At 42.7% G+C, this 12,799-nt stretch overlaps 1 protein-coding gene and 1 long non-coding RNA gene across 2 annotated transcripts in view; both read left to right on the forward strand.

Moving 5' to 3' along the window:
* si:ch211-167j9.5 (fibroblast growth factor receptor homolog 1) overlaps positions 1-3,279 on the forward strand; it is a 27,047-nt gene extending 23,768 nt beyond the window's left edge. The window contains exon 11 of the mRNA XM_042296501.1: positions 2,645-3,279. Coding sequence (XP_042152435.1) covers positions 2,645-2,752 — 108 coding nt within the window. The 3' untranslated portion in view covers positions 2,753-3,279. The remainder of the gene's footprint in view (positions 1-2,644) is intronic.
* A 4,552-nt stretch (positions 3,280-7,831) lies between these two features.
* Positions 7,832-9,743, forward strand: LOC112265995. Its single transcript, XR_002955873.2, has 3 exons — positions 7,832-8,341; positions 8,912-9,001; positions 9,435-9,743. It is a non-coding gene; the product is annotated as an uncharacterized LOC112265995 (long non-coding RNA).
* Positions 9,744-12,799: the final 3,056 nt, after the last annotated feature.

Here is a 12,799-nt window from a genome sequence, read left to right on the forward strand (position 1 = left end):
TAACCACTAGACTACCTGCCTCCTCTAACCACTAGACTACCTGCCTCCTCTAACCACTAGACTACCTGCCTCTTCTAACCACTAGACTACCTGCCTCCTCTAACCACTAGACTACCTGCCTCTAACCACCTACTAACCACTAGGCTACCTGCCTCCTCTAACCACTAGGCTACCTGCCCTAACCACTCCTCTAACCACTAGGCTACCTGCCTCCTCTAACCACTAGACTACCCTGCCTCCTCTAACCACTAGGCTACCTGCCTCTAACCACTAGACTACCTGCCTCCTCTAACCACTAGACTACCTGCCTCCTCTAACCACTAGACTACCTGTCTCCTCTAACCACTAGACTACCTGTCTCCTCTAACCACTAGACTACCTGTCTCCTCTAACCACTAGACTACCTGTCTCCTCTAACCACTAGACTACCTGCCTCCTCTAACCACTAGACTACCTGTCTCCTCTAACCACTAGACTACCTGTCTCCTCTAACCACTAGGCTACCTGCCTCCTCTAACCACTAGACTACCTGTCTCCTCTAACCACTAGACTACCTGTCTCCTCTAACCACTAGGCTACCTGCCTCCTCTAACCAGTAGACTACCTGCCTCTAACCACTAGACTACCTGCCTCCTCTAACCACTAGGCTACCTGCCTCCTCTAACCACTAGACTACCTGCCTCTAACCACTAGACTACCTGCCTCCTCTAACCACTAGACTACCTGCCTCCTCTAACCACTAGGCTACCCTGCCTCCTCTAACCACTAGGCTACCTGCCTCCTCTAACCACTAGGCTACCTGCCTCCTCCAACCACTAGGCTACCTGCCTCCTCTAACCACTAGACTACCTGCCTCCTCTAACCACTAGGCTACCTGCCTCTAACCACTAGGCTACCTGCCTCCTCTACCCACTAGGCTACCTGCCTCCTCTAACCACTAGGCTACCTGCCCCTGGGAATGCAGCTTGTTCATGTGGTCCATCCCAATAGAATAGTGTGGTTAATCTCTCTGATCATGTGGTCCATCCCAATAGAATAGTGTGGTTAATCTCTCTGATCATGTGGTCCATCCCAATAGAATAGTGTGGTTAATCTCTCTGATCATGTGGTCCATCCCAATAGAATAGTGTGGTTAATCTCTCTGATCATGTGGTCCATCCCAATAGAATAGTGTGGTTTATCTCTCTGATCATGTGGTCCATCCCAATAGAATAGTGTGGTTAATCTCTCTGATCATGTGGTCCAACCCAATAGAATAGTGTGGTTAATCTCTCTGATCATGTGGTCCATCCCAATATAATAGTGTGGTTAATCTCTCTGATCATGTGGTCCATCCCAATATAATAGTGTGGTTAATCTCTCTGATCATGTGGTCCATCCCAATATAATAGTGTGGTTAATCTCTCTGATCATGTGGTCCATCCCAATAGAATAGTGTGGTTAATCTCTCTGATCATGTTGTCCATCCCAATAGAATAGTGTGGTTGATCTCTCTGATCATGTGGTCCATCCCAATAGAATAGTGTGGTTAATCTCTCTGATCATGTGGTCCATCCCAATAGAATAGTGTGGTTGATCTCTCTGATCATGTGGTCCATCCCAATAGAATAGTGTGGGTAATCTCTCTGATCATGTGGTCCATCCCAATAGAATAGTGTGGTTAATCTCTCTGATCATGTGGTCCATCCCAATAGAATAGTGTGGTTAATCTCTCTGATCATGTGGTCCATCCCAATAGAATAGTGTGGTTAATCTCTCTGATCATGTGGTCCATCCCAATAGAATAGTGTGGTTGATCTCTCTGATCACGTGGTCCATCCCAATAGAATAGTGTGGTTGATCTCTCTGATCATGTGGTCCATCCCAATAGAATAGTGTGGTTAATCTCTCTGATCATGTGGTCCATCCCAATAGAATAGTGTGGTTAATCTCTCTGATCATGTGGTCCATCCCAATAGAATAGTGTGGTTGATCTCTCTGATCATGTGGTCCATCCCAATAGAATAGTGTGGTTAATCTCTCTGATCATGTGGTCCATCCCAATAGAATAGTGTGGTTGATCTCTCTGATCATGTGGTCCATCCCAATAGAATAGTGTGGTTGATCTCTCTGATCATGTGGTCCATCCCAATAGAATAGTGTGGTTAATCTCTCTGATCATGTGGTCCATCCCAATAGAATAGTGTGGTTAATCTCTCTGATCATGTGGTCCATCCCAATAGAATAGTGTGGTTAATCTCTCTGATCATGTGGTCCATCCCAATAGAATAGTGTGGTTAATCTCTCTGATCATGTGGTCCATCCCAATAGAATAGTGTGGTTAATCTCTCTGATCATGTGGTCCATCCCAATAGAATAGTGTGGTTAATCTCTATGATCATGTGGTCCATCCCAATAGAATAGTGTGGTTAATCTCCTCACCTCTTTACCTTCATCTTAAATTAAAAAAGGTGGACTGACTATAGACAGTAAAACTTCCTGTAGGCATCCTGTGGGTTACACCTGTCCTGTGATTGTAGAACCCCAGCAGGGGCCCCCACAGCAGGGGCCCCCACAGCAGGGGCCCCCACAGCAGTAGCATGATCCAGATACATAGACCGATTTGCGTAGGGCTTCTTTTATTGAAGTGAACATCTCTTCGTAGGATTACGTGGATGTGGAGCACCCAAGACTTCTAGAAACGGGAGAGACGGACAGCCGCGACTCAAAAAGCATCAAACAGTACATCCCGACGTTGACAACTCAGCTTTGAGATGATTCTGTATCTAAACGGAACATATTCGATACCTGGAATTGATAATGAAGTCAACAATGTGAAGCTACTATCTCGTGGTCATTTCAAATAATTTGAAATTAGATATTTTGTTAATTATACATTTTCTTAATGGCGCTACTGCCACTTATGTAAATAACCTGTAAGAAGTAATAATGACTTGTGTAATATTTCAGGAAATACAATTTTTATTCATTACAACAACAAAAATGGGGGTTGTTTAATAATAACAGTGATTTATTGGCTGGGTCATCTTGGACCAAGGAGTATTAGCACTCAATGTCTGCATCCAAAATGGAACACTATCCCCCATATAATGCACTACTTTTGACCAGAGCCCTATGGGGTAAGTAGTGCATTATATTGGGAATAGGGTGTCATTTTGGGAAGTGCACAATGACAAAAGTGGAAGTTCTTGTTGAGCAGCTTTGTACTCTTAACTGCACAATGAATTTCCCTGCTGGGACAATAAAGTCTGAATTCAACAACCAATTGGGACTGGTCTCTTTTAATACTGTTGTAAACGCAATGTAGACAGACCAGGATCAGTAAACCTCACACCTTGGCCCCCTGGAACAGGAGTCATTTCACAGTATGACTTTATCCCAAATGGCCCCCTATTCCCTACATAGTGCACTACTTTTGATAAGAGCTCTATGGGCCCTGGTCAAAAGTGTTTTTCATTGTTTTATTTTTTATTTCAATTTTATTTAACCAGGTAGGCTAGTTGAGAACACCTTTATTTAACCAGGTAGGCTAGTTGAGAACACCTTTATTTAACCAGGTAGGCTAGTTGAGAACACCTTTATTTAACCAGGTAGGCTAGTTGAGAACACCTTTATTTAACCAGGTAGGCCAGGTGAGAACACCTTTATTTAACCAGGTAGGCCAGGTGAGAACACCTTTATTTAACCAGGTAGGCCAGGTGAGAACACATTTATTTAACCAGGTAGGCCAGGTGAGAACACCTTTATTTAACCAGGTAGGCTAGTTGAGAACACCTTTATTTAACCAGGTAGGCCAGGTGAGAACACCTTTATTTAACCAGGTAGGCCAGGTGAGAACACCTTTATTTAACCAGGTAGGCCAGGTGAGAACACATTTATTTAACCAGGTAGGCTAGTTGAGAACACCTTTATTTAACCAGGGAGGCCAGGTGAGAACACCTTTATTTAACCAGGTAGGCCAGTTGAGAACACCTTTATTTAACCAGGTGGCCAGGTGAGAACACCTTTATTTAACCAGGTAGGCTAGTTGAGAACACCTTTATTTAACCAGGTAGGCTAGTTGAGAACACCTTTATTTAACCAGGTAGGCCAGTTGAGAACACCTTTATTTAACCAGGTGGCCAGGTGAGAACACCTTTATTTAACCAGGTAGGCTAGTTGAGAACACCTTTATTTAACCAGGTAGGCTAGTTGAGAACACCTTTATTTAACCAGGTAGGCCAGTTGAGAACACCTTTATTTAACCAGATAGGCTAGTTGAGAACACCTTTATTTAACCAGGTAGGCTAGTTGAGAACACCTTTATTTAACCAGGTAGGCTAGTTGAGAACACCTTTATTTAACCAGGTAGGCCAGGTGAGAACACCTTTATTTAACCAGGTAAGCCAGGTGAGAACACCTTTATTTAACCAGGTAGGCCAGGTGAGAACACATTTATTTAACCAGGGAGGCCAGGTGAGAACACCTTTATTTAACCAGGTAGGCTAGTTGAGAACACCTTTATTTAACCAGGTAGGCTAGTTGAGAACACCTTTATTTAACCAGATAGGCTAGATGAGAACACCTTTTTTTAACCAGGTAGGCTAGTTGAGATCACCTTTATTTAACCAGGTAGGCCAGGTGAGAACACCTTTATTTAACCAGGTAGGCCAGGAAAGAACACCTTTATTTAACCGGGTAGGCTAGTTGAGAACACCTTTATTTAACCAGGTAGGCCAGGTGAGAACACCTTTATTTAACCAGGTAGGCCAGTTGAGAACACCTTTATTTAACCAGGTAGGCTAGTTGAGAACACCTTTATTTAACCAGGTAGGCTAGTTGAGAACACCTTTATTTAACCAGGTAGGCTAGTTGAGAACACCTTTATTTAACCAGGTAGGCCAGTTGAGAACACCTTTATTTAACCAGGTAGGCTAGGTGAGAACAAGTTCTCATTTACAACTGTGACCTGGCCAAGATAAAGCAAAGCAGGTCGACACAAACAACAACACCCTTTCAACTCTCTTTTTTTAGCTAAGGATCCAATTGGTTAAGGTGTGTTATGACAACCTTCAAAACAATGTTAAATTAAGACCGTATTATTCTGACAATACAGTAGGTACGTACGTATACTACAGTACAAGTATATGCATGGAGTTTTGAGTGGGTGCTTGATTGGTAGTTAGCTAGGTAGTTAGATTGGTAGTTTGATTGGGAGTTAGCTCGATAGTTTGATTGGTAGTTAGCTCGGTAGTTTGATTGCTAGTTAGCTCTGTAGTTTGATTGCTAGTTAGCTCGGTAGTTTGATTGCTAGTTTGATTGGGAGTTAGCTCGGTAGTTTGATTGCTAGTTAGCTCGGTAGTTTGATTGCTAGTTAGCTCTGTAGTTTGATTGCTAGTTAGCTCGGTAGTTTGATTGCTAGTTAGCTCTGTAGTTTGATTGCTAGTTTGATTGGGAGTTAGTTTGGTAGTTTGATTGGTAGTTAGCATGGTAGTTCGTTTGGTAGTTTGATTGCTAGTTAGCTCGGTAGTTAGAATGGTAGTTAGTTCGGTAGTTTGATTGCTAGTTAGCTCGGTAGTTAGAATGGTAGTTAGTTCGGTAGTTTGATTGCTAGTTAGCTCGGTAGTTTGATTGGTAGTTAGCTCTGTAGTTTGATTGCTAGTTAGCTCTGTAGTTTGATTGCTAGTTAGCTCGGTAGTTTGATTGCTAGTTTGATTGGGAGTTAGTTTGGTAGTTTGATTGGTAGTTAGAATGGTAGTTAGTTCGGTAGTTTGATTGCTAGTTAGCTCTGTAGTTTGATTGCTAGTTAGCTCTGTAGTTTGATTGCTAGTTAGCTCGGTAGTTTGATTGCTAGTTAGCTCGGTAGTTTGATTGGGAGTTAGTTCGGTAGTTTGATTGGTAGTTAGCATGGTAGTTAGTTTGGTAGTTTGATTGCTAGTTAGCTCGGTAGTTTGATTGGTAGTTAGAATGGTAGTTAGTTCGGTAGTTTGATTGCTAGTTAGCTCGGTAGTTAGAATGGTAGTTAGTTCGGTAGTTTGATTGCTAGTTAGAATGGTAGTTAGTTCGGTAGTTTGATTGCTAGTTAGCTCGGTAGTTTGATTGGTAGTTAGAATGGTAGTTTGATTGGTAGTTAGAATGGTAGTTAGTTCGGTAGTTTGATGGCTAGTTAGCTCGGTAGTTTGATTGGTAGTTAGCAAGGTGATGCATGTTCTGGATGTTGCTTCAAAAACACTGAGTTGTGGTGTATAATACATTACACAGTGCCAATGTTTGCCTGAAGATATGTTTACACATGTTGCCACGTTGCCCTGCTCAGACGTTGCATGCATCAGCCAATGGTTGCGTGCCAGGTCATCGACTGACAGATTGCTGTAACATTTGATGTGGTCAGCTGATAGGTAAAATACTCATCCAGGATGCCCCTTTTTGTCTATTGCAAAACGTTTTGCAACAAAAACTAGTTTCTATTGGACATGCCTTTTGCACACAGTGTATATAGACTATTTTTTAAATTTTTGTATGTAATTTTTTTTCTACTGTGTTATTGACTTGTTTATTGTTTACTCCATGTGTAACTCTGTGTTGCTGTCTGTTCACACTGCTATGCTTTATCTTGGCCAGGTCGCAGTTGTAAATGAGAACTTGTTCTCAACTAGCCTACCTGGTTAAAAAGGTGAAATTTAAAAAATGAACATAAAAATTCAGCTATGTCCCTCCCCGTTTCATACCGTTTGCGGTTTTCGTGGCAAGACGTAATGAATACACCCCAGATATTTTTCAGAGCTGATATGTTTAGTCAAAATACCAATTATTGGAAGAAAAAAAAATCCAAATTGGGCTGCCTGTGTAAACGCAGCCTAAATACCCTCATTGTCTTATGTCCATAGCGTGTCAATACCGCACGCACTGATTGGTTGAGGGACAATGACATAATCTATGGTTTCAACTATATTTGGTTGCTATGGTAATAGGCAGCTGCATAGTTGGTTAGTAAATCAGCTACCTGCTCCTCAGGGGACCATTTTATAGGGAGCAAGTGTACGTCTGTCTGCAAAGAACTAGGTCGCAGATGTAAATGAGAACTTGTTCTCAACTGGCCTACCTGGTTAAATAAATCAAATAAATTAGGCCTACGGCAGCCATTGTTGTTTGTTTGCATCTTTCTGAACGCACCAAAGATGGTGGAGAAATGAAAAGTTCACTCAGGCCGTTTACCATTGAACAAACAAAAAAAATCAGTTCCGTTCTACTTAACTGGGTGTGTCTCCCATAAGCACCAATGCAATAGCTGCTGGGTCTGGTCGATTTAGTTCATTGACTTTCATTAAACCAGAAACAAACCTGCGAGTGGGGTGTCTCGCTCCCTCTTCCGTCTCTGATAAATCGCATACGTACATTGGCTTTGATACTTTAATTGGTCTCTGGCTCCCCCCTGTGGATACACTTGTAGACAGTGTGCAGTAGGCTACACAGTTAATATACTATATATGTATTCTACGTGTGTGTGGACTCCCATTTGACTAAGTCCTCAATGCAAAGTCCAATGAACGTATTGGGTTGCACCTGTACAGCTGTAGCTACCGCATACCTCGTGGACATGTCGGGTAGCCACACTATTTACAAGCACAAAGTCATAAACCCTGCCTATAGGGGTTATATATTTACAGGAAAACTGTTTATAAAATGTTTCTAATTAAAATGTGATTTTAAACCTAAACTTAACCACACTACTAACCTTATGCTTACCCCTTACCTTACTTTTTTTTTCGTGAATATTTACAATCTAGCCCATTTTGACTCTATAGCGGTGCGATCTAGTGGAAACTTGTCGCCAGCGTGGTAGAGGAACAATTACCTTTTTTTTCTGCGTCAGAGTTCCCTGTGACGTCAGTTGAAAGAGCAATTCCACTAGTGATGCCGCGTTCAAACCAACTGGGACCTCAGACCTGGGACCTCAAACCAACTGGGACCTCGGAAATCTCCGATTTCAGTGCGTTCACGACATCTGCCCCCCCCCCCGAGTTTCCAGTTGTCTTTAAAGTACCATGAGACAGCAAACCCCTCGGTGACCGCCAGAATGAGTGATCACCCATCATCAAGTGTAAATCCGTAGACTACTGATTCGGGATTCTATCACCGCATATACTGTAATATGAGTTCATAAATAAATGTCGAATATATATATATATTTGAGATATTTTCACTATTTTGTAGCTAGAGGTCGCTGCATCATCTTTGTTCCGTTAATGAGGCGCTGTCTGATCTGGAGCCGCAAAAACAGGATGACAATTCAGATTACCTTGGTGACAGCCATTAGTAACTGACGGATTATGGAACAAGAAGTTTTGGCCCAACATCACAGGTGAGACAAGTACTTTCTGTTGCTTGGTGGCAATGATCATTCTTCCAGAGACCAAACGCTAGTGTAACGTATAGTAAGCAAGAAGCTACATTAAATGTTTCATGATGTAGTATTAGTTGTACAATTTACTGTAAAAGGAGAACTAATTTGTAACAGTATTTTAGATTTATAGGTTCACAGGTTATATCCCCCTAGTCTTTATACTTTCTGCTTGGACTGCGTTCAACAATCCACCGGGGTTTTCTCTCCGCCGACTCAATCTCTGTCATTCTAGATGGTGAATAATCTTCAAACCCATGTTTAAACATCAAATATAAATGCTAAATATTCCCATGAATTGTGATATGTCTACTTTTAACAGTAGTCCAAGGTTTTGTATGCATATTCCATTTGCCACAACAGTTTTTACACTTTACGGCAGACTCCTCAACTCAATGTTAAAAATCGCGTTACAATTTAACGTCCAGTTGCACCGGTGTATATTTATGCTTATCGAACAGTAGGCCACAGTTTCTGTGTTCCTGTATCATAGGCTTCACATTAACATGTGTAGTTCCCTCTGTTGTCCAGGGCTGGATAGATGGATAGCTCAGACCTGGCTAGATGTAGTGACAGACAACCTTGGTGAGAAGAAGCATGGTGTGGAGTCAGCTGTACGAGGTAGGTTGGTTATGTGCCTTCAACACAGAGGCTGTGAGTCCCAAAATGCCACTTTATTCTCTATATAGTGCACTACTTTTGACCAGAGCCTTATGGGTCCTGGTCAAAAGTAATGCACTATATAGGGACTAGTGTGCCATTGGTAGCCCACAAATGCACTGTGAACCATCATATCCTCCTCTCCACCCTCTCAGGCCTGGGAGTCCCAGGCTCCTCACACTTCTGGATTCCCTCCTACCTAGCAGGTTGCTCCTACCAGGTGGCGTGGAGAGAATCTGTAACTAAACCACATACTCTTACTACTGGTGTCCCCCAGGGCTTGGTTCTAGGCACTCTCCTCTTAATAAGGCTCTGTCATATCCTCACACGAGCCCTATCATTGATATGCTGATGAAACAACTACTTTTCTCATTCCCCCCCTTCTGACACCCAGGTGGCAACATGCATCTGTGTGCCTGACAGACATATCAGCTTGGATGTCATCCCACCACCTCAAGCTCAACAAGACAGAGCTGCTCTTCCTCCCAGTCAAAGCCCGCCCGCTCCAAGACCGCTCCATCACAGTTGACAACTCCATGGTGTCCCTCTCCCAGAGTTCAAAAAGCCTTGGTGAGACCCCTGCAAACATCAAAGCAGTGACCCACTCCTGCAGGTTCAGGCTCTACAACAGCTATTCTCAAACTGGGGTACACGCAAGGTCGTCAGGGGTACGCCAAATAAAATTTTACATTTTCTCCCAGGGGCTATACATTTGGGTGATGTCTTTTCTCGCATGAGTAGCCTCGTTTCACTGCCAAAAATCAAATGAAACCATCGTGTTCAGCGAAATTACAACACAATGTCAAATACAAGTAGCCAAGTCAAGTAATGAACATCCAATCACTAACCAATACTCATCCAATCACATTAACCGTTACTCATCCAATCAGAATTAACCGATACTCACCGTGGTCACAGTCCTCTGTGACCACGGTGCCCAGTGGAAGAGCAGCTCCACAGACAGTCCTTTGTGACCACGGTGCCCAGTGGAAGAGCAGCTCCACAGACAGTCCTCTGTGACCACAGTGCCCAGTGGAAGAGCAGCTCCACAGACAGTCCTCTGTGGGTACAGGCCACCATGACTAAAAGGTAAAGGTGTGATCCACTATGCTGTCTCTTTCACACAAGTGGTCTGCTGAAGTAAGATGTTCTAATAAGAGGGATCTCTGCTGTAAGCTACCAGTCATGTTTTTGGTTCGTCTCACTGAACAATATATTTTAACTTAGAAAAATTGAATAAGATGGACCTGATTCTAGACACTTTTGAATACAGGCCCTGGTTTCCAGACTGAAGTAAAGATTCTGGAACATTCTCATGTTGCAAGAATTTCGGGTGGTTTACACAGTCTACCCCTGTGGCTGTATGGGTCCTCTCCCATCCCCTCTGTGCCCCCTCCCCTCTGTGCCCCCTCCCATTCCCTCTGGCTGCAAACACTGGGGGCTCTGATCCTGGCAGCAGGGAGGCTCCTGGGTGTATCAGTAAGACACAACTGTCTGCTGGAATTACACTGATGTAAACACACACACACACACACACTCTGTATCCCCTCCCCCTCCTCTCTCTCTGTCTGGCTCTCCAGATATGGTGCGTTTGGGCTCACATTAAATACCTTACTAAAGATGAGGCGGAGGAACAGAGGGAGTGAAAACGACAGAACACTGCAGAACCCTGTTCTACGATGATACAGGATCGGGAACTCCTACTTTGCTGTACAACCGAAAAAACAACCACATTCAATTAAAACAAGCCCTAAAAGACATAGTGAATAACTTCTGAATGGAAGTACACGTCCTGCTGTGATTTCACTCTTTCTGTGCACTTAGCAAAAGCAATAATGAGATGAATGTGGTTGCACCACTTGAATGTTAACTTTTAAAAGGACTGTATTTATACCAAATGTATTGTAAGTTATGTTTATTTTTTTTAAACTGGTTTCAAAGTATTTGTTCCTGGTTCTGATCTTGTCCACATTCTGATTGTGATCAGATCCTCCTGATATTTTTGTTGTTTGTTGACCGGTATGAACAATTAAAAGACACTGAATGTGATCTGATCTTCCTGACCACCTCCGGAGGTAGTCACACGCATTGTGATCTGGACAGAGAAACCATTTTTACTGAACAAAATAAATATAAAACGCAACATGAAACAATTAACGATTTTTACTCAGTTACAGTTCATATAAAAAGGAAAATCAGTCAACTGAAATAAATTCATTCAAAATAAATCTATGGATTTCCCATGACTGGGCAGGGGCACAGCCATGGGTGGGCTTAGAAGGTCAGAGGCCCACCCACTAGAACATGTTTCCCCACCCCACAAAAGGGCTTTACGACAGACAGAAATGCTCTTCAGTTTCATCATCTGTCCGGGTGGCTCTCGGATGATCTTGCAGGTGAAGAAGCAGAAAGGAAAAAAATAAAAATCTTAGCTCTTTTATTTCAGCTCATGAAACCAACACTTTACATGTTTAATAGATTGTTGATTCAGTATAAAAATCATAATTATTCCACCCACTAAATTCACTGACAAGTGGCACCATTGACAATAAATACAAAATGATTTTGTAAAGGATAGCTGTGAAATTATTTGCATAAAAGGGGAAGGGACCAGGAAATCTGGTCACAACATTTCACCAAACCACACGACAAGTATCACTGGAGGCACAACCTGTTTGAGAAAGTATCACTGGAGGCACAACCTGTTTGAGAAAGTATCACTGGAGGCACAACCTGTTTGAGAAAGTATCACTGGAGGCACAACCTGTTTGAGAAAGTATCACTGGAGGCTCAACCTGTTTGAGAAAGTATCACTGGAGGCACAACCTGTTTGAGAAAGTATCACTGGAGGCACAACCTGTTTGAGAAAGTATCACTGGAGGCACAACCTGTTTGAGAAAGTATCACTGGAGGCACAACCTGTTTGAGAAAGTATCACTGGAGGCACAACCTGTTTGAGAAAGTATCACTGGAGGCACAACCTGTTTGAGAAAGTATCACTGGAGGCACAACCTGTTTGAGAAAGCGTCTAGAGGCTGTATTTTTGATATATGTAACATAACGAGTAAATAAAGAGTTGTGGACTAGAGAGATGTCAGTGTAGTGAATAATGTTGTCCTTTACTAAGTAGTTAGTGTATTGAATCTGATCCCTTTAAAATGACTAGTATGTCAATTACTCATCTTAACAACTAAATGCACATTTACACTGACCAAAAATATAAAACATCCAACAATTGCTAAGATTTTACTGGAGTTAGTTAAGGAAATCAGTCAATTGAAAAATTAAGCCCTAATCTATGGATTTCACATGACTGTGAATACTGATAACTTTAAAAAGGTAGGGGGCGTGGATCAGAAAACCAGTCAGTATCTGGTGTGACCCACCATTTACCTCGTGCAGCAAAACACATCTCCTTCACATTGGGTTGATCAGGCTGTTGATTGTATCCTGTGGAATGATGTCCCACTCCTCTTCAATGGCTGTGCTAAATCGCTGGATATCGTTGGGAACTGGAAGTGTGGTGATGGCGACAGATGAAATGTCACAACAATGGGCCTCAGGATCTGGTCACGGTATCCATATACTGCAGTTGTGCTCGTTGGCCGTTGCTTATGCCTGCCCTTACCATAACCCCACCGTCAGCATGGGGCACTCTGTTCACAATGTTGACAGGAGCACAGTTGAAACTGGGATTCATCCGTGAAGAGCACACTTCTCCAGCGTGCCAGTGGCCATCGAAGGCGAGACCCTAGTGGG

This window comes from Oncorhynchus tshawytscha, linkage group LG13 (assembly GCF_018296145.1).
Source record: "Oncorhynchus tshawytscha isolate Ot180627B linkage group LG13, Otsh_v2.0, whole genome shotgun sequence".
NCBI lineage: Eukaryota > Metazoa > Chordata > Actinopteri > Salmoniformes > Salmonidae > Oncorhynchus > Oncorhynchus tshawytscha.